Raw genomic sequence first — 26,711 nt, forward strand, 5'->3', positions numbered from 1 at the left:
CCACCGGATCCGATCCTGTCCTCTCCGCCCCCTCCTGTCCCCTGCCCGCTGCAGGCCGGTGCCGGCAGCTCCCTGACCCCGGCAGCTCCCTGACACCGCCGGGTCCTGTCCGGTCCGTCCCCCCCGTTCCGTCCCCCGGCCGGTGCCAGGAGCCCCTTGGCACTGCCAGGCCTCCGCCCTGCCGCTCCCTGCCGCCACCGGATCCCATCCCGTCCTGTCCCCCGCCCGGTGCAGGCCGGTGCCGGCAGCCCCCTGGCACGGCCGGGTCCGCTCCTGTCCGCCCCCCGGCCGCTGCCGGCAGCCCCCCGGCAGTGCCAGGCCGGTACCGGCTGCCGTTGGGCTGCTGCCGGGGCGGTGCCGCTGGCAGCCGCCCCGGGCCGCTGCCCGCTGCCCGCAGCCCGCTGCCCGCTGCCGGCCCGCGGGGGCGGCCCCGGCGCGGAGCCTCGGCAGCTGCCGGCGCTGCCCTGGGCGGCAGGGGCTGGGCTGCCGGGCAGGGGGCTCGGGGGCGGTGCGGTGGTTGTAGGGCTGGGAAAAACCTTCCCGAGGGCAAGGATTGGAGTTCAGGAGGTTCAGCAAGACCGAGGGCAAGGTGCTGCAGCTGGCTCCGGGCAATGCCAGGCAGTGATAGAGGCTGGGCAGGGACTGGCTGGAGAGCAGCCCTGGAGAGCAGCCCTGGGGGTGCTGGGGGAGGAGAAGCTCAGCAGGAGCCAGCAGTGAGCACTTGCAGCCCAGAGAGCCAAGCAGAGCCTGGGCTGCAGCAAGAGAAGTGTGGCCAGCAGGGCCAGGGAGGGGATTCTGCCCCTCTGCTCCACTCTGCTGAGACCACAGCTGCAGCTCTGGGGCCAGGTCTGGAGCCTTTGTGCCGGGGACAGGGAGCCAGCAATGGGCACTGGCAGCCCAGAAGGCCTTCTGGGCTGCCAGTGCCCATTGCCAGAGGTGGGTGTCAGGGAGGGATAGGACTGGGGTGGATGGAGCAGAACTAGAAGTGGGGAGATTGAGATTGGCTGTGAGGAAGAAGTTGTTGCCCATGAGGGTGGTGAGAGCCTGGCACAGGCTGCCCAGGGAGGTGGTGGAAGCCTCCTGCCTGGAGGTGTTCGCAGCCAGGCTGGATGTGGCTGTGATCAACCTGCTGCGGTGTGAGGTGTCCCTGCCCATGGGACTGGGTGATGCTTGGGGTCCCTCCCAGCCCTGTCAGTGCTGGGATCAAAGAGCTGCAGGTTTCCTTCAGAGGCACCAAACTGGGAGGGCTCTGCTTGCTGTGAGCCCCTGGAGAGCTGTGCCAGGCTTTGGAGCAAGGGCTGCAGGAGGTTCCTTGGCTCTCCCTCGTCCCCACACACTGTGTGGGCATCCTGCTGCTGCTGGGCAGTCCCTGCCTGAGCAGTGCTTGGAGCTCCAGAGCCTCATCCAGGGCAGGATGCCCTCTCCCTGTCTGCTTTCCTTCCTCTCCTTCCCCCCTTGGCTGCTTTCCTTCCTCTCCTTCCCCCCTGGCTGCTTTCCTTCCTCCTCCTTCCCCCCCTGGCTGCTTTCCTTCCTCCTCCTTCCCCCCCTGGCTGCTTTCCTTCCTCCTCCTTCCCCCCCGGCTGCTTTCCTTCCTCCTCCTTCCCCCCCTGGCTGCTTTCCTTCCTCCTCCTTCCCCCCCTGGCTGCTTTCCTTCCTCCTCCTTCCCCCCCTGGCTGCTTTCCTTCCTCTCCTTCCCCCCTGGCTGCTTTCCTTCCTCCTCCTCTTCCCCTGGCTGCTTTCCTTCCTCTCCTTCCCCCCTGGCTGCTTTCCTTCCTCCTCCTTCCCCCCTGGCTGCTTTCCTTCCTCCTCCTTTCCCCCCTGGCTGCTTTCCTTCCTCCTCCTTCCCCCCCGGCTGCTTTCCTTCCTCCTCCTTCCCCCCCGGCTGCTTTCCTTCCTCCTCCTTCCCCCCCGGTTGCTTTCCTTCGTCCTCCTTCCCCCCCTGGCTGCTTTCCTTCCTCCTCCTTGCCCCCCTGGTTGCTATCCTTCGTCCTCCTTCCCCCCCTGGTTGCTTTCCTTCGTCCTCCTTCCCCCCCTGGTTGCTTTCCTTCCTCCTCCTTCCCCCCCTGGCTGCTTTCCTTCCTCCTCCTTCCCCCCCTGGCTGCTTTCCTTCCTCTCCTTCCCCCCTGGCTGCTTTCCTTCCTCCTTCTTCCCCCCTGGCTGCTTTCCTTCCTCCTCCTTCCCCCCCTGGCTGCTTTCCTTCCTCCTCCTTCCCCCCCCTGGCTGCTTTCCTTCCTCTCCTTCCCCCCTGGCTGCTTTCCTTCCTCCTCCTCTTCCCCTGGCTGCTTTCCTTCCTCTCCTTCCCCCCTGGCTGCTTTCCTTCCTCCTCCTTCCCCCCTGGCTGCTTTCCTTCCTCCTCCTTCCCCCCTGGCTGCTTTCCTTCCTCCTCCTTCCCCCCCTGGCTGCTTTCCTTCCTCCTCCTTCCCCCCCGGCTGCTTTCCTTCCTCTCCTTCCCCCCTGGCTGCTTTCCTTCCTCTCCTTCCCCCCTGGCTGCTTTCCTTCCTCCTCCTTCCCCCCCTGGCTGCTTTCCTTCCTCCTCCTTCCCCCCCTGGCTGCTTTCCTTCCTCCTCCTTTTCCCCCCTGGCTGCTTTCCTTCCTCCTCCTTCCCCCCCGGCTGCTTTCCTTCCTCCTCCTTCCCCCCCTGGCTGCTTTCCTTCCTCCTCCTTCCCCCCCTGGTTGCTTTCCTTCCTCCTCCTTCCCCCCCTGGCTGCTTTCCTTCCTCCTCCTTCCCCCCCTGGCTGCTTTCCTTCCTCCTCCTTCCCCCCTGGCTGCTTTTCTTCCTCCTCCTTCCCCCCCAGGCTGCTTTCCTTCCTCCTCCTTCCCCCCCGGCTGCTTTCCTTCCTCCTCCTTTTCCCCCCTGGCTGCTTTCCTTCCTCCTCCTTTTCCCCCCTGGCTGCTTTCCTTCCTCCTCCTTTTCCCCCCTGGCTGCTTTCCTTCCTCCTCCTTTTCCCCCCTGGCTGCTTTCCTTCATCCTCCTTCCCCCCTGGCTGCTTTCCTTCCTCCCTTGCCCCCCTGCAGGCCTTTTCCTGCTCTCCTCCCGGTTTGGGCTGGGGTCAGAGGTGCTTGGTGAGGTGGGGGCAGGGAGCCCCCCAGGTATTCAGCTGGCCCTGGGCCCCCTGGGGCTGCAGGAGCTGCCCAGGCTGGCGCTGGCCTGGCTGCAGCTGTGCCTCAGGCTCTGCTCTCCCCTGCCAGGTACCAGGTGGAGGATGAGGCCTCCCACCTGGATGAGATGCCCCTCATGATGTCAGAGGAAGGCTTTGAGAACGATGAGAGTGACTACCACACCCTGCCCAGGGCCAGGGTTGCCCAGAGGAGGAGAGGCCTGGAGTGGTTCATCTGTGGGGGCTGGAAGTTCCTCTGCACCAGGTGAGTGGCCTCCCAGACCTGGGGATCCTGCGGCTGGGGGGAGGCTGGGGGAGAGGCTGGGGGGAGGTGGGGGGAGAGGCTGGGGGGAGGTGGAGCCCTCATGTTGATGGGGAGGCTGAGATGGGCTGGGAATAGGGAGGGAATGAACAACCTCCTGGACCAGGGTGGGTTAGAGGCTGAGCTCTTGGGGAGCAGCTCTGGGGAGAGGGACCTTGGGGTCCTTGTGGCCAAAAGGATGCCCAGGGGCCAGCAGTGTGCCCTGGGGGCCAGGAAGGCCAAGGGCAGCCTGGGCTGCATCAGAAGGGCTGCGGTGAGGAGGTCAGAGAGGTTCTCATCCCCTCTGCTCTGCCCTGCTGAGGCCACAGCTGGAATCTGGTGTCCAGCTCTGGGCCCTTCAGCTCCAGCAGCACCTCAGGGAGCTGCTGGGAGAGCCCAGCCCAGAGGCACAGAGCTGCTGCAGGCAGTGAACAGCTCCTGTGAGGCCAGGCTGAGGGAGCTGGGGGCAGAGCAGCCTGAGGATGAGCTCAGTGCTGGGGATCAAAGCCTGAGGATGAGCTCAGTGCTGGGGATCAAGATGTGCAGGGCTGGAGCCAGGCTCTGCTCAGGGATGGCCAAGCACAGCACAAGGAGCACTGGGTGCCAGCTGCAGCAGGGGAGGTGCCAGGGGAGCAGGAGGGGAGGCTGGCAGAGCCCGGAGCAGGCTGCCCCAGAGGCTGTGGAGCCTCCAGCTCCGGCTGTGTGCTGCCCCGGGTGGGGCTGGGCTGGTTGCTCCCTGCCGGGCCGGGCCGGGCTGGGGCCGAAGGTCTGGAGCTCCCCCCGGGGCCGCCGCCTGCCTTGCAGCTGTGCCGAGTGGCTGCTGGCCGCCTGCCGGCGGCGGAAGGAGCTGCGGGCTCGCACCGTCTGGCTGGGCTGCCCCGAGAAGTGCGAGGAGAAGTACCCCAGGAACGCCATCAAGAACCAGAAGTACAACATCTTCACCTTCATCCCTGGGGTGAGCTGCAGCCCCTCTTCCCCTGGCCTTCCCTGTCCCCATCCTGCTCCAGCAGCTCTTCCCTTCCCATCCTGCTCCAGCAGCTCTTCCCTTCCCTTCCCTTCCCCATCCTGCTCCAGCAGCTCTTCCCTTCCCTTCCCTTCCCCATCCTGCTCCAGCAGCCCTTCCCTTCCCTTCCCTTCCCTTCCCTTCTCCTTCCTTCCCTTCCCTTCCCTTCCTTCCCTTCCCTTCCCTTCCCTTCCCTTCCCTTCCCTTCCCTTCCCTTCCTTCCTTCCCTTCCCTTCCCTTCCCTTCCTTCCCTTCCCTTCCCTTCCCTTCCCTTCCCTTCCCTTCCCTCCCTTCCCTTCCCTTCCCTTCCCTTCCCTTCCCTTCCCTTCCCTTCCCTTCCCTTCCCCAGCAGCTCTTCCCTTCCCTCTCCCATCCCAGCTCAGCAGTGTGGGATCTGCTTCCCTGGGGAGGTTGGGGCTGGGGGCTTCTGGAGCTGCCTCTGCCTCCCTGCAGGGTGGGAGGGTTGTTGGGGGGGGGGGTTGTGATCAATCTGGGGTAGCCTGTCCATGTGCTCCTCTGGATCCCTTCCAGATCCCTTCCAGGTGCCCTTGGCCTGGTGCCTGCTGCCCACAGTGCAGGCCTCTGGGGGGTGGTGGTCTGGCTGTGGTGTGGGCACAGAGCCTCTGTTATCTCTTTGTTCCCCCTCCCCCCTCTCCTCCCCCCCAGGTTCTGTATGAGCAGTTCAAGTTCTTCCTGAACCTCTACTTCCTGGTGGTGTCCTGCTCCCAGTTTGTGCCAGCACTGAAGATTGGATACCTCTACACCTACTGGGCTCCTCTGGTAAGGGGAGGGAGGGCTCAGCCCAGCTGGGAAGCTGCTCTGGTGCTGCTGGGAACTTGGCCAAGAGGCCAAAAGGTCTCCTGGGGGGCAGCAGGCAGAGTGTGGCCAGGAGGATGAGGAAGGTTCTGCTGCCCCTCTGCCCTGCCCTGCTGAGGCCACAGCTGCAGCACTGTGCCCAGTGCTGGGCTCCCCAGGTCCAGAGGGACATGGAACTGCTGGGGAGGCTCCAGGGGAGGCTGTGAGGATGCTGAAGGGCCTGGGAACAGCTGGGTGAGGAGGAGAGGCTGAGAGCCCTGGGGGTGGTTAGCCTGCAGGGGAGAAGGCTGAGGGGGATCTGAGCAATGGGTACAGACAGTTGAGGGGTGGGGGGCAAGGAGGGGCCAGGGTCTGCTCAGTGGTCCCCAAAGGCACAACAAGGGGCAGTGGACACCACCTGGAACCCAGGAGCCTCCACCTCAGCAGGAGGAGAAACTGCTTTGGTGTGAGGCTGCTGGAGCCTGGGGCAGGCTGCCCAGGGCAGGTGGAGTCTGCCCTGGAGCCTTCCCAGCCTCCCCTGGCTGTGCTCTGCCTGCCCTGCCCTGCCCTGGCAGGGGCTGGATGCTCTCCCAGGCCCCCCCAGCCCCTGGCATCCTGTGTGTGCAGCAGGAGGGAAGTGCCTCTGGCAGCTGAGCTCTGCCCAGAGCTGCCCTTGCTCCCTGCTTGCCTCCCCACCTCTCCTGGCTTCCCTGGGAGAGGCCTTTGGAGCACTGAGCCCTCAGCAGCATTCCCCTGGGACTCTGCTCCAGCCACCTGCTGCTGCCCCAGCTCTCCTGAGGGTTGGGAATGGTCCTCTCCATTTCTCAGCCTCTGTTGGGGCTTGGGGGGCTGGGGGCAGGTTGGCAGCTCTGCTCCCAGCATTTGGGATCCTGCTTCTGCTTGTGAGCAGCTCAGAGCCTTCTCCTGCCTCCTTCCTCCCAGCCCAGGCTTAGCAAACACAGGAAATGAAGGCTTGCTGGGGGGGAGGCCCAAGGGGCTCAGACTGCCCCCGGGGCTGCTGCCTGCTCAAGGGGGGAGATGCTCTGCACTGCCTGCACTGCTCTGCTCTCTGCTCTCAAGAGTTGATCCCTGGAAGGCTGCCCTGGAGCTTCCTCTGTGCCCACCCATCCCTGGGCTGCTGCTGCTGCAAGCACAGAGCTTCCCCCCAGCCCCAGCTCTGGCTGCACAGCAGCAAAGCTTTGCCTACCAGGAGATGAACCTCTGGTGCTTGAGCAGCAAAGCAGAGCAGGAGACCTTCCTGATCACTGTGCTGGGTGCTGAGCAGCTCCCCAGGAGCCAGCAGTGCCTCCTGCAGCCCTCAGGCTGCTGTGTGCTGAGCTGCAGCCAGGGGAGGGTGGGCAGAGGGCAGGAGAGGAGATTCTGCCCCTGGGCTCTGCTCAGACCTCACCTCCAACCCTGCCCCTGGGCTCTGCTCTGCTCAGACCTCACCTCCAAGCCTGCCCCTGGGCTCTGCTCAGACCTCACCTCCAAGCCTGCCTCCAGCTCTGCTGTCCCCAGCAGCAGCAGGACACAGAGCTGCTGCAGAGAGCCCAGAGGAGGCCACAAGGCTGCTGCCAGGGCTGGAGCAGCTCTGCTGGGAGCACAGGCTGAGGGAGCTGGGGCTGTGCAGCCTGCAGAGGAGAAGGCTCCAGGGGCACCTCAGAGCTGCTGCCAGCACCTGAAGGCATCCTGCAGGAAGGCTGCAGAGGGACTTTGGCTGAGGGGGGCTGGAGCCAGGCCCAGGGGCAAGGGTTTGGAGCTGAGGCAGAGCAGGCTCAGGCTGCAGCTGAGGAAGAAGTTCTTCAGTGCCAGGCTGCTGAGGCTCTGGCCCAGGCTGCCCAGGGAGGCTGTGGCTGCCTCCTGCCTGGGGGTGGATGAGGCCCTGAGCAGCTGAGCCTGGCTGGGAGCTGTCCCTGGGCTGGAGCAGAGGAGCTCTGAGCTGCCCCCAGCCTGAGCCCCTCTGGGGCTGTGTCGAACGCTCAGGGCAGAGCTCCTTGGGTCAAGGCCTCACAGAGAGTGAAGCAATGACTGCAGCCCAGGTGCTGAGCAGAGCAACCAGCCTCAGGCTGAGCCCTTCCTGCAGTGCTGCTGTGTGTTTGGGGGGCAGCCCTGAGCCCCTGCCCCCTCCCCCCCTCGCAGGGCTTCGTCCTGACGGTCACGGTGCTGCGGGAGGCCGTGGATGAGTTCCGGCGCTACAAGAGGGACAAGGAGATGAACTCCCAGCTCTACAGCAAGCTGACAGTGAGAGGTGAGCAGAAGCAGCTGCAGCAGGACCCCTCCAAGGCTTCATTCCTTCCCTTGCTCTCTTCTCTGCACATTTGCAGCCTCCCAGCTCTGCTCCTCAGGGTGGAAGTGGCCCTGAGCTGGGTGAGGCTCAGTGAGGCCTCAGGAGCCAGCCAGGCTGGGGGTGAGAGGGAGAGAGGGCAGAGAAGAGCTGGGCAGGAGCCAGCAGGGGGCACTGACAGCCCAGAAGGCCAAGGGCAGCACAGCCCCAGGTCAGGGAAACTGGAGGAAAGTCAGGCATTAAACCCCTAACTGTGGGTAAGTGCAGCTCCTGGCTGCCTCAGTGTGCAGCCAGAAGCTCCTGAAGGCCTTCCTGAGTGCTGCAGGGCTGCAGCTCTGGGCTGCAGAAGGGCTTCAAGGCTGCAGAGATCCAAGGGTGGCAGTGAGGGGCTTGGAGGGTGGCAGTGAGGGCTCTGGAGGCTTTGGAAGGTGCCAGTGAGGGCTGTGAGGGCTGTGGAGGGTGCCAGCATGTGAGGAACTCCAGGGGAGGATCTCAGGGGGTCAGGGAGCCCTGGGAGGCCTCCAGCCAGCAGCTGGAGGAGGGATTCCAGTGATAGAGTTGGGTTTCATTTCCTTCCAGCCGTTACACAAGAAGCTGCCAAAGGGCTGAGCCCCCCAGGGAAGCCCCAGCTGGGATCCTGTGCTCTCTTCCCTTCCCTGCTCTCAGTCCCTGGGGCTCCAAGGGGCTGCTCCTGGGCCTGGCCACAGCCAGGGAGCACCCCGAGAGTGTCAGCAGGGACTCCCCCTTCCCCTTCCCCTTCCCCTTCCCCTTCCCCTTCCCCTTCCCCTTCCCCTTCCCCTTCCCCTTCCCCTTCCCCTTCCCCTTCCCCTTCCCCTTCCCCTTCCCCTTCCCCTTCCCCTTCCCCTTCCCCTTCCCCTTCCCCTTCCCCTTCCCCTTCCCCTTCCCCAGCTCTGAGAGGCTCCAGTGGATTTTAATTAGAGAGCAGAGCTTAATTACTGCTGCTGCTCCCTGCACACAGCTGAGCTGCAGCTGCAGCCTGGCCCCGGGCTGCCTGCAGGCCACAGCCCGCCAGGGGCAGAGCTGAGCACAGGGGAGGGCTCAGGAGGGACCAGGGTCCAGCCCCCCCCAGGCTGTGCAGGCAGCACACAGCACAGCCTGGGGAGGGTCAGCCCAGCACTGGGCTCTGCCTCCTGGAAAGCACAGAGGGGGCTGGCTTGGAAGGGGCCTTAAAGGTCATAGAGTAGGTTGGGAGGGAGCCTGAAGGTCATAGAAGCGTGGAAGGGGTTGGAAGGCAGCTGAAGGATCATGGAATGGTTGGGGCTGGAAGGGACCCCCAGAGGCACCCAGCCCAACCCCCTGCAGGCAGCAGGGACAGCCTCCCCTACAGCAGGCTGCTCACAGCCTTCCCCAGCCCCCCCTTCAACACCTCCAGGCTTGGGGGGGCCTCAAGCCCCTCCCTGGGCAACCTGCTGCAGGCTTCCAGCAGCCTCCTGGGGCTCACAGCCCAGCTCCATCTGCTCTGCTCTCATTGCCATCCTCTGCCCCTGGGCCTGGCCCTGCAGCACAGGCTGGGTTCTACACCTTGGCCACAGCAGCCCCAGGCAGTGCTGCAGGCTGGGGGCTGAGAGCAGCCAGGCAGAGAGGGACCTGGGGGTGCTGGTGAACAGCAGCTGAACAGGAGCCAGCAGTGTGCCCAGGGGGCCAAGCAGGCCAAGGGCATCCTGGCCTGCATCAGGAACAGTGTGGCCAGCAGGAGCAGGGAGCTCATCCTGCCCTGTGCTCAGCACTTCTCAGGCCACACCTGGAGTCCTGTGTCCAGCTCTGGGCTCCTCAGGTTAGGAAAGATGTTGAGCTGCTGGAAGGTGTCCAGAGAAGGGCAACAAGGCTGGGGAGAGGCCTTGAGTACAAGCCCTGTGAGGAGAGGCTGAGGGAGCTGGGGTTGCTTAGCCTGGAGAAGAGGAGGCTCAGGGGAGACCTCATTGCTCTCTCCAACTCCCTGCAGGGAGGTTGTAGCCAGGTGGGGGTTGGTCTCTTCTCCCAGGCACCCAGCACCAGAACAAGAGGACACAGTCTCAAGCTGTGCTGGGGAGGTTTAGGCTGGAGGTGAGGAGAAAGTTCTTCCCAGAGAGAGAGATTGGCCATTGGAATGTGCTGCCCAGGGAGGTGGTGGAGTCCCCATCCCTGGAGGGGTTCAAGAGGGGATTGGATGTGGCACTTGGAGCCAGGGTTGAGTTGATCAGGTGGTGCTGGGGGAGAGGGTGGAGTTGGTGATCTTGAAGGTCTCTTCCAACCTGGTTGATTCTGTTCTGTTCTGCAGCAAAGCTCTGTTAGGGTCAGTGTGAGTGCCAGGGTCAGGGTCAGAGTGTCAAAGTCAAGGTCAGGGTCAGTGAACTGAGAGCTTCTGACCTGAGCTCATTGTCATGGCAAGGTTTTGTCCTGTGAGAATTGGGATGGAAGGGAAGATTCTGAGCTGAAGCTGCTTTCGGCCTCATTTTGATGGAGAGGTTTCTGTCCCTGTCACAGTTTTGCTTCATGTGGGTGAGGGAAAGGTTCTGAGGCTCAGCCTTCCAGATCCCTGTCCATGGGAGGGTTCCCTTTGGGTGAGGGAAAGGTTCTGAGGGTCGGCCTTTCAGATCCCTTCCCCTGGGAGGGTTCCATGTGGATGGGAAGAAAGGTTCTGAGGCTCAGCCTTTCAGATCCCTTCCCCTGGGAAGGTTCCATGTGGGTGAGGGAAAGGTTCTGAGGCTCAGCTTTTCAGATCACTTCCCCTGGGAAGGTTCCATGTGAATGGGGGAAGGGTTCTGAGGCTCAGACTTTCAGATCTCTTCCCCTGGGAGGGTTTCCCTGCGGAAGTTCCCTGTGGGTGGCTGGGGAGAGTCTGATGCCTTCAGTGACCCCTGGAAGCTCCTGCCATGGGCGGGTGTGGGTGTGGAGCCTGTGGCTCCCTTGCTGCTGCTGCTGTCTGCCCTGCCTGCCCCTGGTCACCTCCCCTCTCCTCTCTCTCTCTCTGCCCCCAGGCAAGGTGCAGGTGAAGAGCTCAGACATCCAGGTTGGAGACCTCATCATCGTGGAAAAGGTTGAGCCCCTGAAAGCAGCTCTGGGAGCTTGCAGAGTGGTGGTTGGGTAGGGAGAGGTTGGTTTCCTTGCTGGGGGATTGGTTGTGGCAATCATTGCCCTCCTGAGCTGCTGATGAGCTTGGGAGCCAAAGCAGTGCCCTGCCCCCACCTCTGCCCTCCCACTGCTCCTTCCTGCCCCCTTGCCTTTGGTGCTTTCCCCTCCCTTCCCCTTCCTTCCTCCCCTGCGTCCTCTCCTCACCAGGATGCCTGAACCCAAGTCCCCCCTGGCTCACCTCTCTCCCCTCCCTCTCTCTCTGTTTTCCTCTGCTTTGGACTCTTCTGTCCCTTTCTCCCCTCCCCCCCTTCCTTTTTGTCTGCTCCCTGTACCTGATACCCTCTTAGGCCCTCTCTGAGCACCACCTTCTAGCCCAGGCAAGGTGATAGAGCTGCTCAGGTTGGGGAAGACCTCAGAGGCCATCAGGTTGAGGCCCCCCCAAGCCTGGAGGTGTTGAAGGGGAGGCTGGGGAAGGCTGTGAGCAGCCTGCTGTAGGGGAGGCTGTCCCTGCTGGCTGCAGGGGGTTGGGTGGCCTCTGGGGGTCCCTTCCAGCTCAGCCCATCCCATCCCATGATTCTGTGACCCCCAGGGTCCCTTCCAGCCCATCCCATCATTTGTAAACCCCTGACCCCTCCTTCAGCTGATCAGAGTCACAGAGTGGCTCAGGCTGGGGGCAGCTCAGAGCTCCTCTCCTCCAACCTGCCCTCCATGCCCAGGGACAGCTCTCAGCCAGGCTCAGCTGCTCAGGGCCTCATCCGGCCTGGCCTGCAGCACCCCCAGGCAGGAGGCAGCCACAGCCTCCCTGGGCAGCCTGGGCCAGAGCCTCAGCAGCCTGGCACTGAAGAACTTCTTCCTCAGCCCCAGCCCTGCTCTGTCTCCACCATTGGTCCCTTCCCTGCTGGTTTTGGGGTGCTGGCCAAGTGTTGTCACCTTTCTCCAAGTCTGTGGGCACCAAGGCAGGCAGCTGGGAGCTGGGCACCAAGGCAGGCAGCTGGGAGCTGGGCAGTGGGTTTGGGCCAGGGCTAGCAGGCAGCTGCAGAGCCCTGCAGCTCATCCGTGGGAGGAGTGGGGCTCTGTCTAATTGCTGCTGTCAGGGCAGGAGAGGTTTGTGCAGAGCTGCAGCTGCCTCCCCCCTGCCTCTGTTCTCTCTTCAGCTCCCAGGTGGGGGTGGTGGGCTCAGACCTTCCTGCCTCAGCTGTCCTGGAGCTGAGCTCAGGCTGGGGGTGGGGGGGTGGCCAGGTGAAGCTGCCAGGTTCTGCCTGCCGGTGCCCAGTGGTAGGACAAGGAGCAAGGGACACAAGCAGGAGGCTGCACCTCAGCATGAGGAGAAACTTCCTTGCTGTGAGGCTGCTGGAGCCTGGAGCAGGCTGCCCAGAGAGGCTGTGGAGCCTCCTGCTCTGGAGAGCCTCTAGCTCCCCCCTGGCTGTGTTTCTGGGTGCCCTGCCCTGACAGAGGCTTGGCCTGGATGATCTCCAGAGCTCCCTCCCATGCTCTCCTCTCCCTGCTCTCCCTGCTGCCGGGGCTGTCCTCAGTGCAGTGTTTGCACACAGCCACCCCAGGTGGGTTCTGCTCTCCTGCTCCCACCCCAGCCCCTGGCAGCTGGGTGGTGCTGGCCCAGGTCCTGCTGGTGGCCTCCCCAGGAGCAGCTGCCAGCAGCTCTGCTGGCTGCCTCAGAGCTGGGTGGGAAGTGCTGGGACTAGGCCTGCTTGGATCCAGCTCCACTCCAAGGTGATGGAGCTCACTGCACAGCTCAGTGGCAGTCACCTCTGGGACCCTTTGCCTTCACCTTTTTCCTTCCCCCCCCCCCCCTTCTTTTCACCCTTTGCCACCTCTCTTTCCTCCCCTTTTCCCCTCTCTTTCCCCTTTCCTCCCCTCTCCTCTTTTGCTGCCCCCTTTGCCCTCCTCCCCTTTTTGCTGCCCCCTTTGCCCTCCTCCCCTTTTTGCTGCCCCCTTTCCTCCCCTCTCCTCTTTTGCTGCCCCCTTTGCCCTCCTCCCCTTTTTGCTGCCCCCTTTGCCCTCCTCCCCTTTTTGCTGCCCCCTTTGCCCTCCTCCCCTTTTTGCTGCCCCCTTTGCCCTCCTCCCCTTTTTGCTGCCCCCTTTGCCCTCCTCACCTCTCTTGCTGCCCCCCTTCCCCTCCTCCCCTTTTTGCTGCCCCCTTTCCCCTCCTCTCCTCTTTTGGTGCCCCCTTTGCCCTTTCCCTGCTCCCCAGGTAGTGACTCTTTCCCCCTCTCCCCCAGAACCAGCGCATCCCCTCGGACATGGTGTTCCTCAGGACCTCAGAGAAGACAGGTGGGTGCTGGGGCTGGGTCCCTGCTCTGGGTCCCTGCTCTGGGGCTGGGTCAGGCTCATGGTCAGGCTCTGGTTTGCTGCTCTGGGTTGGGCTCTGGCTCTGGGTCCCTGCTCTGGGGCTGGCTCTGGGTCAGGCTCATGGTCAGGCTCTGGTTTGCTGCTCTGGGTCGGGCTCTGGCTCTGGCTCTGGCTCTGGGTCCCTGCTCTGGGGCTGGGGCTGGGTCAGGTTCATGGTCAGGCTCTGGTTTGCCACTCTGGCTCTGGGTCCCTGCTCCGGGGCTGGCTGGGGCTGGGGCTGGGTGTGTGTGCCGTGGGGTGGCTGTTGGGTGCTGTTTGGGCTCTGCTGGCACCGTTGGCCAGGCCGGGGGTGGGGGCCGGGGCGGCAGGGCTGAGCCTCCCGGCGCGGGTGGGGTCAGGAGCAGCAGTTCGGCCCCAGGCGCCCCCTGCCTGCCCGGGGATGGAGAGCGGCTCCCGGCCGGGGTCAGGCAGAGCAGCTCCTGGCTGGCGTCAGGCAGAGCCCAGGGCTTCCTGGCTCCCTGGTTCTGTGTGTTCTGGACAGACCTCATGCAGCTTCTGGACAGGCCCCACCACAGCCTCCCCACAGCACAGCCCTGGGGCTCCCCCACAGCACAGCCCTGGGGCTCCCCCACAGCTGCCAGGCAAGATGGCTCTGGGAGGCTCTGTGGCTGCCCTGGGGCACCCCCTGCCCAGGCAGGCTCCAGGGCACCTTCTGCCCCCTGTGCTTCCTTAGCCTCAGGCAATGTTTGTGGTGGGTTCAGAGTTCCTCCCCAGCAGCAGCTGTGGCAGAGCATCTCATGGGGAAGCAGATGGAAGCTGTGTACAGCAGAGCTGCCCCCTGCAGTGGGATGCAGTGAGGGTGTGCAGATGCTTCCAGTGGTTACAGGGATTGACAGCTGGTGATAGGCAGCACAAGGACCCTGCTGGTCAGAAGCTAATAGCTTCTCCTTCCCTGCCTCCCCCTAACCCCCTAGACAAAAAGGAGAAGAGAGGAGCAAAGAACAGGAGCCAGCAGTGCTCAGAGAGCCAAGCAGAGCCTGGGCTGCAGCAAGAGAAGTGTGGCCAGCAGGGTCAGGGAGGGGATTCTGCCCCTCTGCTCCACTCTGCTGAGACCACAGCTGCAGCTCTGGGGCCAGGTCTGGAGCCTCTGTGCCAGGAAGGCTCTGGAGGTGCTGGAAGGTGTCCAGAGCAGGGCCAGGAGGAGCAGAGGGCTGGAGCTGCTCTGCTGTGAGGACAGACTGAGGGAGCTGGGGTTGTGCAGGCTGGAGAGGAGAAGGCTCCAGGGAGACCTCATTGTGGCCTTCCCAGCTTCCCCTCCTGGCTGCCTCCTCCTCACCTGCTGCCCCATGGCTGCCTCTCCCCTGCCCCCAGGCTCCTGCTTCATCCGGACCGACCAGCTGGATGGAGAAACCGACTGGAAACTGAAGGTTGCTGTCAGCTGCACACAAAGGCTGCCAGCCCTGGGGGTAAGCATCTGAGCTCCAGCTCCAGCCTCCAGCTCAGCTCCCTTAACCTCTTCAAGCCATCTTCCATGGGCAGCACCACATCCCCTGGGGCACACCTGCTGGGGCAGCCTGGCTGGCTGCAGGACACAGCAGGGGTTCCCCTGGCTGCTGGAGGGGAACTTGGCTGTGCCAGAGCTCCTGGGGCTCCCTGGAGAAGCACCTGAGGCAGAGCTGGAGCCATGGTGGTCCCCTCTGAGGGCCATGCAGGCCACAGATGTGCCACAGCTGCAGGGAGGACCTCTGCAGTTCTCTTCCAGAGCTGCTGAGGGCTGCTCAGAAAGGGGCAGGGGGGTGCAGGGCGGGCAGCCCCTGGCTTGCAGTGTGGCCCTGGCCCTGCAGGATAGAGCTTGGGGTGGGGTGGGGTTGGTGGCGGCACTGGATGCTCTCAGAGGTCTTCTCCAGCCAAAGCAGCTCTGTGACTGTGTGTTGCCCATCCCTGGCTCTGGGCTGAGGCTCCAGGCTGGATGCTGCCCTTCTGGAGGTGCTTAGGGCCAGGCTGGATGAGCCCCAAGGTCCTTCCAGCCCAACCCACTCTGTGCCAGGACATGGCAGAGCTGCCTGAGCCCCCAGGCCCTTCCAGCCCATCCCAGTCCAGGATCCTGGGAGCCCCCAGGCCCTTCCAGCCCATCCCAGTCCAGGATCCTGGGAGCCCCCAGGCCCTTCCAGCCCATCCCAGTCCAGGATCCTGGGAGCCCCCAGGCCCTTCCAGCCCATCCCAACCCAGGATCTTGGGAGCCACCAGGCCCTTCCAGCCCATCCCAATCCAGGACTCTGGGAGCCCCCAGGCCCTTCCAGCCCATCCCAACCCAGGATCTTGGGAGCCACCAGGCCCTTCCAGCCCATCCCAATCCAGGACTCTGGGAGCCCCCAGGCCCTTCCAGCCCATCCCAGTCCAGGACTCTGGGAGCCCCCAGGCCCTTCCAGCCCATCCCAGTCCAGGACTCTGGGAGCCCCCAGGCCCTTCCAGCCCATCCCAGTCCAGGATCCTGGGAGCCCCCAGGCCCTTCCAGCCCATCCCAACCCAGGATCCTGGGAGCCCCCAGGCCCTTCCAGCCCATCCCAATCCAGGACTCTGGGAGCCCCCAGGCCCTTCCAGCCCATCCCATGTTTCTGTGACCCTGATGGTCCCTTCCACCCCAGCCCACCCTATGCTGCTGTGAGCTCTGAGGCCCCTTCCACCCCAGCCCCTTGGCTGCTGTGCTCCAGGCCAAGCCCTGCAGCTCACCCTCAGAGAGCAGAAGCTGCCTATGGGGTCTGAGTGGCTCAGCAGCAGAGCCCTGTGCAGGGAGCATGCTGCAGGGGCTTGGCTCCCACGCTGTGGCCTCTCTGCCTGCAGGACCTCTTCTCCATCAATGCCTATGTCTATGCCCAGAAGCCACAGCTGGACATCCACACCTTTGAAGGGACCTTCACAAGGGTGAGTGCTGGGCCTGGGCAGGCTGCTGCTGCCCTCCTGCACTGCCCTGGGGGACTGGAACCCTCCCTCAGCTCTGCTCCTGGGACTGCCTCTTACTTGGGGCTTTTTCCCCCAGCTGTAAGCAAGGTCCCACCCCAAACAGGGCAGCAAGGTGCTCTGAGTGGTGACCAGCTCCTGTTGTGCCCAGGAGGTGGCTCCTGGAGCTACCCAGAGCTCTGCAGCCTGAGAGCCTGCTCAGGAACAGGATGCAGTCATGGACTGAGGGAGGGGAGGGGGTGGGAGGGAGCTGGGGGGGCACAGAGCCAGGGAAGGGTTGGGGTGGGAGGGAGCTGGGGGGGCACAGCATAGGCTGGGTTGGGAGGGTTGGGGGCAGGTTGAGGGGGGTTTGGGTGGGGGTTGGGGAGGTATTGGGGGGGGTTGGGGGCAGGGTGCTCCCAGTCCCTTCCAGCACACCTGGGCAGGCCTGGGGCCATCACTCTGTGGCTGCAGGCTGGAGCTGCCTGCCTGTGCCTGGGCAATGCTGTGGGCTGGGTGCTGCTCCCCTGCTGAGCTGCTGCTGCCCCACAGGAGGACAGTGACCCAGCAGTGCATGAGAGCCTGAGCATAGAGAACACCCTCTGGGCCAGCACTGTGGTGGCTTCAGGTAGGTGCTGGCTGCAAACCTCCCTGCAAGGGCTCCCTGCTCCTCCCCTCTGCTCCTGCCAGGCCACTGCTGCCCTCCCAGCTGCCCTCCTGTGGCTTCCCTCTGCCCTGGGGTTTGCTCCTCACAGGGGCTGCACCTTCTGAACCCTCCTCAGGGCTGAGGGCTTTGGACCTGGAGCTTTGGGGCTGTGGCTTCTGGGGGGGTTGGGGTTGGGTTTTTCTCCAGTAGGACTGTCCCCAGGAGCTCACTGAAGTCACCCCAGGAGTGTAGCCAACCTCTGCAGGTGGGGAGAGGTCTAGGCTGAAAGCTGGTCCCAGGGCTAGGACCCAAAGATGGACCCAGGGCTGGGACCAACCCTGCCCCTGGGCTCTGCTCTGCTCAGACCTCACTTCCAAGCCTGCCCCTGGGCTCTGCTCTGCTCAGGCCTCACCTCCAAGCCTGCCCCTGGGCTCTGCTCTGCTCAGACCTCACCTCCAAGCCTGCCTCCAGCTCTGCTGTCCCCAGCAGCAGGAGGCCACAGAGCTGCTGCAGAGAGCCCAGAGGAGGCCACAAGGCTGCTGCCAGGGCTGGAGCAGCTCTGCTGGGAGCACAGGCTGAGGGAGCTGGGGCTGTGCAGCCTGCAGAGGAGAAGGCTCCAGGGGCACCTCAGAGCTGCTGCCAGCACCTGAAGGCATCCTGCAGGAAGGCTGCAGAGGGACTTTGGCTGAGGGGGGCTGGAGCCAGGCCCAGGGGCAAGGGTTTGGAGCTGAGGCAGAGCAGGCTCAGGCTGCAGCTGAGGAAGAAGTTCTTCAGTGCCAGGCTGCTGAGGCTCTGGCCCAGGCTGCCCAGGGAGGCTGTGGCTGCCTCCTGCCTGGGGGTGGATGAGGCCCTGAGCAGCTGAGCCTGGCTGAGAGCTGTCCCCGGGTTGGAGGAGAGGAGCTCTGAGCTGCCCCCAGCCTGAGCCCCTCTGGGACTACCTGGTTCTGCTTCTCCTCCTTCCAGTGCTTAAGTCTGTGCTGGGTTTCCTGCTGTGCCCCAAGCACTCAGCAGCAGCCAGGAGAGCCCAGGGCCTGCAGGCAGCTGCCAGGGCAGAGGGAGGGGGAGGCTGAGAGGGATGCTGGGGCAGCTGTGAGGGGAACCCCTCAGGAAAGCTGAGCTGTGCCTGCTGCTGGCCTGCCAGTGCTGGCAGGCAGCAGCCACAGAGCCACCAGCTGGCAGAGCAGGGCAGAGGGCATGAGAGGCACTGCCCAGCCCTCAGTGGCTGCAGGCTGCCAGCAGGCACCCAGCAAAGTCCAGAGCAGGGCAGGGCAGAAGGGAAACTCAACTGTGAGTGCAGGCTGGGCTGGGGGCTCTCTGGGCTTGGCTGTCCTGCTCTGAGCAGCCAGAGGCTTGCTCCTGTCAGCAGCTGCAGGCTGAGCTGCTCCACAGCCCCCCTGGTGCCCCCAAGCAGAAGGCCAAGGCAGGCTCTGCTGAGCCCACAGCTGCAGTGCTGTGCCCAGGGCTGGGCTGCACAGCCCCAGTGGCAGGGAGCTGCTGGGCAGGGGCCAGCAGGGACACAGAGCTGCTAAGGGCCTGCAGCAGGGCAGCCCCAGAGGGCAGCTGAGCAATGCTCAGCAAGAGCTGGAGGAGCTGGGGGGGGCAAGAGGCTGGGGCCAGGCTCTGCTCAGGGGTGCCCAGGGCCAGGCCAAGGGGCAAGGGGCACAGCCTGGCAGCCAGGGGCTGCCCCCTGAGCAGGAGGAGGCTGCTGGAGCCTGGGGGCCTGGGGTAGTCTGCTGGAGCCTGGGGCAGGCTGCCCTGGGGGCTGTGGAGTCTCCTCTGGAGAGCTTCCAGCCCCCCCAGGCATGAGCCTGGCTCAGCCTGCCCTGGGGGCCCTGCTGGGGCAGAGGGTTGCACTGGGTGGTCTCAGAGGTCCCTTCCAGCCCCTAGCACCCTGCTGGTCTCTGTGCTCCCTCTGAGGGGCAGGGGCTGGGCTGGGGGAGGGCCAGAGGGCATCCCCAGCTGCCCCAGAGTGCCCCACTCTGCCCTGGGTAGGATCACAGGGGGGCTGGCAGGGACCCCAGAGGCACCCAGCAGGGACAGCCTCCCCTACAGCAGGCTGCTCACAGCCTTCCCCAGCCTCCTCTTCAACACCTCCAGGCTTGGGGGGGCCTCAAGCCCCTCCCTGGGCAACCTGCTGCAGGCTTCCAGCAGCCTCCTGGGGCAGAGCTTGTTCCTCACAGCCCAGCTCCATCTGCTCTGCTCTCAGTCCCAGCCTCTGCAGGGAGGGAGGGGAGGAGGGGAGGCGGGAAGGGAGGCCAGGGAGGAGCAGAGGCCTGGTGCTGGCAGGGCCACAGGGAGAGGCAGAGGCTGGGGATCAGCAGGCAGCTTCTGAGGCTCTGCCACCCCTGGGCTGTGCCTGGGGGGCACTGGGTCCCTGCAGGGCTCCCCCAGAGCCATTCTGAGGCTCTGCCACCCCTGGACTGTGCCTGGGGGGCACTGGGTCCCTGCAGGGTCTGTCCCAGAGCCATTCTGAGGCTGTGGCACCCCTGGGCTGTGCCTGGGGGGCACTGGGTCCCTGCAGGGCTCCCCCAGAGCCATTCTGAAGCTGTGGCACTCTTGGGCTGTGCTTGGGGGGCACTGGGGGGCTGCCCAGCTGGCAGTGCTGCAGCACCTCCCCTGGCAGCCCTGGGCCCTGCCCCCCCTGCCCCCTGTGCTTTCTCTTGCAGGCACTGTCATTGGGGTTGTCATTTACACAGGCAAGGAGACCAGGAGTGTGCTCAACACCTCCCACCCCAAGAGCAAGGTCAGCCTGGGGCCTGCTGGGGCAACCACACTCTGCTGGGCGGGGCTGGGTGGGGCGGGGCTGGGCAGGGTGGGGTGGGGCTGGGTGGGGCAGGGCTGGGCTGGCAGTGGTGGGCTCTGTGGGGGCAGCAGGGGGGAGCTGGGGCTGTGCAGCCTGCAGAAGGCTCCAGGGGCACCTCAGAGCTGCTGCCAGCACCTGAAGGGCTGCAGGAGAGCTGGGCAGGGACTGTGGGGCAGGGCTGGGAGTGCCAGGCCCAGGGACAATGGCCTGGAGCTGGGGGAGGGCAGATGGAGAGTGGAGAGGAGGAAGGAGCTGTTGGCATTGAGGGAGGGGAGAGCCTGGCACAGGCTGCCCAGGGGGCTGAGGAGAGCCTGGCACAGGCTGCCCAGGGGGGCTGAGGAGAGCCTGGCACAGGCTGCCCAGGGGGGCTGAGGCTGCCTCCTACCTAGGGGTGCTCAGGGCCAGGCTGGATGAGGCCCTGAGCAGCTGAGCCTAGCTGGGGAGAGGGGTCCCTGCCCAGGGCAGGGGGTTGGAGCTGGATGGTCTTGAAGTTCCCTCCCCCCCCAGCCCCTCCCCTGGTTCTGTGCCCCCCAGCAGGCAGTGCCTGGGTGTTGGCTCTCGGTGCCTGGCCCTGGCTCTGTGCCTGGCAGCTCAGCACTGTTCCCCCTCTGGATGCAGAGGCCCAGAAGGAAATAAGTTCCCTGTCTGCCAGTCCCTGCTGGAGCTGGGCACCTGGGGAGAGTTTTTCTCTGCAGAGTTGGGGTCTGTGCCCCCAGGAGCAGGCCCTGGCAGCCCCCTGCCCTGCCCTGGCAGCCCCTGCCCTGCTGCCCCTCAGTGCTGGGTGGGGGCAGCCCCCAGGCTGGCAGTGCCATCACAGAGGGGCTGGCAGGAGCCAGCTGTTCCCCTCCAAGGGTTCCTGCTGTCCTTTGTCTCTCATCATCCCCAGGCTGTGGGCTGGGGTCCAGCCCCCTCCCTCCCTCAGGCAGGGATCACTGCTGGGGGCCAGCTCTGCCCCACCTGCAGGGCCCTGCAGCTCAGCCTCCCCTGCCCCAGCAGAGGCTCTTTGGCCCTGCCCCCTCTGGCTGGGGGCTGGGGGCAGTGGCTGCTGGGACAGAGGCTCTTTATGGCCCAGAGAGGGGAGGGGCAGGGGAAGGGGTGGGGGAGGCTCAGATTCAATCCTTCCTTTCACTTTCTAATGGGATTAGGATGAATGGAGCTAAGAAACCTGCACTCTGCATCCCCTGAGAGCATCTTGGGCTGGGAGGGGCTGGGGGCTTCCCCGCTCCCCTCCCCTCCCGCCCCTGCCTGAATGGATAATGAGCTGCATCTGATCCTCAGGCAGGCCTGGAGCTTCAGGGCTGCCTTAGTCAGCTCCAGGGGCTCCAGGCCCTCTGGGACCTGGCTCTGCTTCCCTGCCTCTCATTTGGCTTCATTTCAGTCCTGGCTCCCAGCAAGGCCCCAGCCCAGCCCCTGCCCCCCTCAGGAGCTCAGGCAGGGGGCAGGGGGGCTGGAGCTGGGGGCAGCCTGAGGGGGTTGGGGCTGTGCAGGCTGTGCAGGAGGAGGCTCCAGGGAGACCTTTGGTGGCCTCCCAGCTGCCCCTCCTGGCTGCCTGCCCCTGGCCTGGGGCCCTCCTGCAGCAGCACAGCCTGGGGGGGATCTGCTGGGGGGCAGCCCCAGGGAGTGCTGGGGGGCAGCAAGGTCTGCAGGGCACAGCAGTGTGCCCTGGGGGGCCAGAAGGCCAAGGGGGGCCTGGGGGCATGCAGAGGAGTGTGGGCAGCAGAGCCAGGGAGGTTCTCCTCCCCCACTGCTCTGCCCTGCTGAGACCTCTGCTGCCAACAGCCAGCACAGCACAGAGCAGCAGGGGCTGGGGGCACAGCAGTGCCAGGTGAGGAGGAGCCCCCTGTACTGAGCTCCCCGTGCTGAGCCCCCTGCCGCCCCCAGGTGGGGCTGCTGGACCTGGAGCTGAACCAGCTGACCAAGGCGCTGTTCCTGGCGCTGGTGGCGCTCTCGGTGGTGATGGTCACCCTGCAGGGCTTCCTGGGGCCCTGGTACCGCAACCTCTTCCGCTTCCTCCTGCTCTTCTCGTACATCATCCCCATCAGGTGGGGAGGGGCCGGGGCGGGGCGGGGCGGGGACGGGGCGAGCAGAGAGCAGTCTGAGCATGCAGCAGGGAAGGGCTCGGCCTGGGGGGCAGCTCAGGGAGCAGGGAAGGGCTCCGGGAGCAGAAGGGCTCAGGGGGGAAGGCAGCTCACAGCTCCTCTCCTCCAAGCTCCCCACCCAGAGCTCCTGGGGGCAGGGAATGCTCCCTGGGGGCTGGGGATGCTCCCTGGGGGCTGGGGGTGGTCCCTGGGGGCTGGGGATGCTCCCTGGGGCTGGGGGTGGTCCCTGCGTGCAGGGGATGCTCCGTGGGGATGGTCCCTGGGGGCTGGGGGTGCCCCTGAGGCTGGGGGTGGTCCCTGGGGGCTGGGGATGCTCCCTGGGGGCTGGGGTGCCCCTGGGGCTGGGGATGGTCCCTGGGGCTGGGGGTGGTCCCTGGCGCCAGGGGTGGTCCCTGGGGGCAGGGGATGCTCCCTGGGGACTGGGGGTGCCCCTGGGTCCGGGGGTGCCCCTGCAGTGGGTGAGGTGCCCCTGGCCCACAGCCTGCGAGTGAACCTGGACATGGGGAAGGCAGCCTATGGCTGGATGATGATGAGGGACCAGAGCATCCCTGGCAGTGTGGTGAGGACCAGCACCATCCCTGAGGAGCTGGGCAGGCTGCTCTACCTGCTGACAGACAAGACAGGTACCCTGCTGCCCTGCCAGCCCAGCCCTGCCCTGCTGCCCTGCCTTGCTGCCCTGCCCTGGGTTCTGTGCTGGCCACCTTCAGGGAAGAGCAGCCTGGAGATGCCCTCCCTGGAGGTGTTGAGGGCCAGGCTGAGTGAGGCCTGGAGCAGCCTGGGCTGGGGCAGGGGTCCCCAGGGGCAGCCTGTGCCAGGCTGTGTGCAGGTGGGAGTGGGTATAAAGCAAACCAAACCCTCTGCGACAGAGGGCACAGAGCCTGTGCAGGGAGGCTCTGCCCCATGGGCTGGGCTGGAAGGGAGCTGGGAGCTCAGCCAGATCCAACCCCCAGCCATGGGCAGGGACCCCTCCCCCCAACCCAGGCTGCTGCAGGCCTCATCCAGCCTGACCTGGAGCACCTCCAGGGATGGAGGTCCACAGCCCCCTGGGCAGCCTGTGCCAGGCTCTCCCCTCCCTCCCTGACCCTCCTTGGCAAGCATCACCCCGGGCTGCCCCTGCCCCCTGCCCCCTTCCCTGCTGCCCAGGGCAGGGTGTCTGGGGGGGGTTGGGGGTTCTGGGTGCCCCCTGCCCAGCCCTGGCTGCTCTGAGGCCTCCCTCCCTCCCTCCCTGCTGGCAGGAACCCTGACCCAGAACGAGATGGTCTTCAAGCGCCTGCACCTGGGGACGGTGTCCTACGGCCCCGACACCATGGACGAGATCCAGAGCCACATCAGCAGCTCCTACTCACAGGTAGCTCTGCTCAGGCCCTGCTCTGCCCTGCCCCAGGCTCTGCCTGCCTGGCAGCTCTGAAGTGCTGCTGCTGAGGCCTGGGAGCAGTGGAGCCCCCCCAGGGCTCGGTGCTGGCTCAGGTCCTGTTCAACATCATCACCAATGGCTTTGATGAGGGACAGACAGACAGAGGCTGCTCAGCAGAGTGCTGAGGACACCAAGCTGGGAGGCTTGGCTGAGACCCCTGAGGCTGTGAGGCCCTTTCAGACACCAGGACTGAGAGCTGAGCAGAGAGGAACCTAAGGAGGCTCAGCAAGGATCAGTGCAGAGCCCTGCAGCTGGGCAGAAGAATCAACTGCAAGCAGCACAGCCTGGGAGGGGATCTGCTGGAGAGCAGCCCCAAGGAGAAGCACCTGGGAGTGCTGGGGGGCTGGCACTGGAGGCTCTGCAGGGGTCCCTTCCAACCCCTAACCTCCTGGGATCCTCTGAGGCTGGGGAAGCTTTTCCCAGGACATCTCTGGCTGGCTGTGCTGTGTGGTTACAGTGGGCCCTAGCAGCCCTTTGTCATCCCAGTGTCAGCCACAAATCCATTACAGGCTGCTGCTCTTGCCCCACTGGAAGCCCCCTGTGAGGGAGGGCTCAGCCTGCAGTGCAGCAATAACCATGGCACAGTTCCCAGGGGCCAGAGCAGCTCTGATTTCTCTGGGGCTGGGAGGGCAGCAGGCACAGGCTGCACGCAGATGAGCTGGGGGGGAGTAGAGGGGCAGCAAGAGAGACCCTGCCTCAGCCAGCACTGCAGGCTGGGGGGTAGCAGCCTCAGGGCTCTGCAGGTTGCACTCCAGAGGGGAGGGAAGAAAGCCTCAAGGTGGATGCTGAGGAGGCCTTAGCTGAGTGTTGCCCCAGGGGGAGCAGAGGAGGCTGTGGGGCAGCTGCTGGGGTGGGGTGGTTGGGATGGTTCTGAAATAAAGTTCAAAGACCTTTGGTTTGGCAGCACTCCTGGAGGGGTCCCCAGCAGCAGCAGGACCCAGAGCTGCTGCAGAGAGCCCAGAGCAGGCCACAAGGCTGCTGCCAGGGCTGGAGCAGCTCTGCTGGGAGCACAGGCTGAGGGAGCTGGGGCTGTGCAGCCTGCAGAAGAGAAGGCTCCAGGGGCACCTCAGAGCTGCTGCCAGCACCTGAAGGCATCCTGCAGGAAGGCTGCAGAGGGACTTTGGCTGAGGGGGGCTGGAGCAAGGCCCAGGGGCAAGGGTTTGGAGCTGAGGCAGAGCAGGCTCAGGCTGCAGCTGAGGAAGTTCTTCAGTGCCAGGCTGCTGAGGCTCTGGCCCAGGCTGCCCAGGGAGGCTGTGGCTGCCTCCTGCCTGGGGGTGCTGCAGGCCAGGCTGGATGAGGCCCTGAGCAGCTGAGCCTGGCTGGGAGCTGTCCCTGGGCATGGAGGGAGGTTGGAGCAGAGGAGCTCTGAGCTCCCCTCCAGCCTGAGCCATTCTGTGACTCTTATGATCTCTGATCTCTCTTCCACTTTGAGCCATTCTCTGATTTCCCTTTCACCCAGAGCCATTCTGTGACTCTCTGAGCTCCCTTCCCACCCCGGTCCATTCCTTGCACGCTCAGTGTGTTGTTCTGTTCCCCCTTCCGCCGGCCCCGGCGGCCGCAGGTGCCTGCCCCGGGCAGCAGCAGCTCCACGCCGTCCCGCAAGCCGCAGCCCGCGGCGCCCAAGGTTCGGCGCAGCGTCAGCAGCCGCATCCAGGAGGCGGTGAAGGCCATCGCCCTCTGCCACAACGTCACCCCCGTCTACGAGGGCCGCGCCGGGGGCTCCGCCGAGACCGAGGACGCCGAGGTGGACCAGGACTTTAGCGACGAGAGCCGAACCTACCAAGCCTCCAGCCCCGACGAGGTCAGCCGCGACCGGCGGGCAGCGGGGCTCGGCCGGGGGGCGGGGCCTGGCGGGGGGGGCGGAGTCCGGCCCGGGGGGCGGAGTCCAGCCCGGGGGGCGGTGGCGAGGGGCGGGGTCCTGCACGGGGGGCGGGGCCTGGCGAGGGGGGCGGAACCCGCCGGGAGTGGGAACCGGACGGAGCTGGGAGCAGGGTGGGAAGGGAAAGGGAAGGGAAAATGAGCCGGAGGGAAGCGGCTGTGTGCTTGTAGGCAGAGAAGTCCCCTTGGTAATGAGGCAATTGGTTACTGTTTGCATCATCTTTAACAGGGGGGTGGGAAATGAACCTTTCAGAGCAGGCAGCTTCCAGTTCCCCTGCCCATTTCTCCAAGCTGCTGCTTGGAAGCTCTCCTAAAGCTGATCCCTTGGCCCCAGGGTCCTTTCATATCACCAGGAGCTGATGCTGAATGGAGTCTTGGGAGGGGGAAGGAAGAGAGAGCTCCAGAAGTCCATTTGGGAAGCATCCCAAGTGCAGCCTGGGAGCAAAAGCAAACCCAACCAAACCCAAAGAACCCCAAAGCAGCCTTCCCCCAGCAGGGCTAGATCTGGGCTCTCCAGTTCAAGAGGGGCAGGGAACTGCTAGAGAGAGTCCAACAGAGGCTGTGAGGATGCTGAAGGGCCTGGGAACATCTGTGAGAGCAGGAGAGGCTGAGAGCCCTGGGGCTGGTTGGCCTCCTTTAATACTAAAATCATAGAGTCACAGAATGGCTCAGGCTGGAAGGGACCTCTGAGATCCCCTGACCTCCCCTCCATGCCCAGGGACAGCTCTCAGCCAGGCTCAGCTGCTCAGGGTCTCATCCAGCCTGGCCTGCAGCACCCCCAGGCAGGAGGCAGCCACAGCCTCCCTGGGCAGCCTGGGCCAGAGCCTCAGCAGCCTGGCACTGAAGAACTTCTTCCTCGGCTGCAGCCTGAGCCTGCTCTGCCTCAGCTCCAAACCCTTGCCCCTGGGCCTGGCTCCAGCCCCCCTCAGCCCAAGTCCCTCTGCAGCCTTCCTGCAGGATGCCTTCAGGTGCTGGCAGCAGCTCTGAGGTGCCCCTGGAGCCTTCTCCTCTGCAGGCTGCACAGCCCCAGCTCCCTCAGCCTGTGCTCCCAGCAGAGCTGCTCCAGCCCTGGCAGCAGCCTTGTGGCCTGCTCTGGGCTCTCTGCAGCAGCTCTGTGTCCTGCTGCTGCTGGGGACAGCAGAGCTGGAGGCAGGCTTGGAGGTGAGGCCTGAGCAGAGCAGAGCCCAGGGGCAGGATGCCCTGGCTTCACCTGAGGGCTGCATTGGGTATTGCTGCCACCTGCATGTGTCCAGCTGCAGCTGCAGGGGCAGCAGGGCCCTGGCTGCAGAGCCAGCAGGAGGTGCATCCATCATAAAATATGTATTGATCTGCTGCTGGAGCAACCTGAGATAAGGCCCTGCTTTGGTATGCACCGTGTGAGTCCTGCTGGTGCCAGGCTCTTTGTTTCTGATGATCAGTGATCAATACTTCATTTTCTCCTGGAGGAGTGGAAAGTTTCATTTGCTGTCACTTGTCCTCTACAGCTGCAGCATAGCAAACGAGCAGCACCCCGGGAGGGAAGGGAGGGAAGGAGCAGCCCCGGCCCCCGAGCGGCTCCTGCCCGGCCGCGGCAGGGCCGAGCTCAGCTCCTCCGCCCCGGGGCAGCTCCCGCGGCGGGGGCAGAGGCCGCAGACCCCCAGCGCTCCGGGGCCCTGCTGGCACCGAGGAGCCCCTGAAGAGCTTCTGCCCCCCCAGGGCCGGGGGAGATCCATCCGTAGTGATTTGTGCTGCCTGCTGCCCTGCAGCAGCTCCGCAGGGCTCTTGCTGCCCCCTCGTCGGCTGAGCTGCTGCCCCCCTCGTCGGCTGAGCTGCTGCCCCCCTCGTCGGCTGAGCTGCTGCCCCCCTCGTCGGCTGAGCTGCTGCCCCCTCGTCGGCTGAGCTGCTGCCCCCTCGTCGGCTGAGCTGCTGCCCCCTCCTCGGCTGAGCTGCTGCCCCCCTCCTCGGCTGAGCTGCTGCCCCCTCCTCGGCTGAGCTGCTGCCCCCTCCTCGGCTGAGCTGCTGCCTCGCAGGCTCTGAGCCTGACCCTCCTGTCCTGGGGCAGGGAGGGAGCCTGCTGCCGGCTGCGGCGTGGGGG

General features: G+C 65.2%; 1 protein-coding gene across 2 annotated transcripts in view; it reads left to right on the forward strand.

Annotated features, from left to right (window-relative positions):
• The window catches only part of ATP9B (ATPase phospholipid transporting 9B (putative)), a 49,567-nt gene that overhangs the window by 534 nt on the left and 22,322 nt on the right, over nucleotides 1–26,711 (forward strand). For both annotated transcript variants that reach the window (XM_068167703.1, XM_068167704.1), the window contains exons 2-15: nucleotides 3,190–3,363; nucleotides 4,204–4,354; nucleotides 5,069–5,182; nucleotides 7,337–7,445; nucleotides 10,460–10,518; nucleotides 12,791–12,842; nucleotides 14,232–14,326; nucleotides 15,702–15,782; nucleotides 16,350–16,425; nucleotides 19,110–19,186; nucleotides 21,128–21,288; nucleotides 21,826–21,968; nucleotides 22,581–22,693; nucleotides 24,321–24,560. In XM_068167703.1, the coding sequence (XP_068023804.1) occupies nucleotides 3,190–3,363; nucleotides 4,204–4,354; nucleotides 5,069–5,182; nucleotides 7,337–7,445; nucleotides 10,460–10,518; nucleotides 12,791–12,842; nucleotides 14,232–14,326; nucleotides 15,702–15,782; nucleotides 16,350–16,425; nucleotides 19,110–19,186; nucleotides 21,128–21,288; nucleotides 21,826–21,968; nucleotides 22,581–22,693; nucleotides 24,321–24,560 (1,645 nt within the window). The remainder of the gene's footprint in view (nucleotides 1–3,189; nucleotides 3,364–4,203; nucleotides 4,355–5,068; nucleotides 5,183–7,336; nucleotides 7,446–10,459; nucleotides 10,519–12,790; nucleotides 12,843–14,231; nucleotides 14,327–15,701; nucleotides 15,783–16,349; nucleotides 16,426–19,109; nucleotides 19,187–21,127; nucleotides 21,289–21,825; nucleotides 21,969–22,580; nucleotides 22,694–24,320; nucleotides 24,561–26,711) is intronic.

This window comes from Melanerpes formicivorus, unplaced genomic scaffold (assembly GCF_026170545.1).
Source record: "Melanerpes formicivorus ecotype bairdi unplaced genomic scaffold, bMelFor1.0.p_v2 SCAF_122, whole genome shotgun sequence".
NCBI classification, from domain to species: Eukaryota; Metazoa; Chordata; class Aves; order Piciformes; family Picidae; genus Melanerpes; species Melanerpes formicivorus.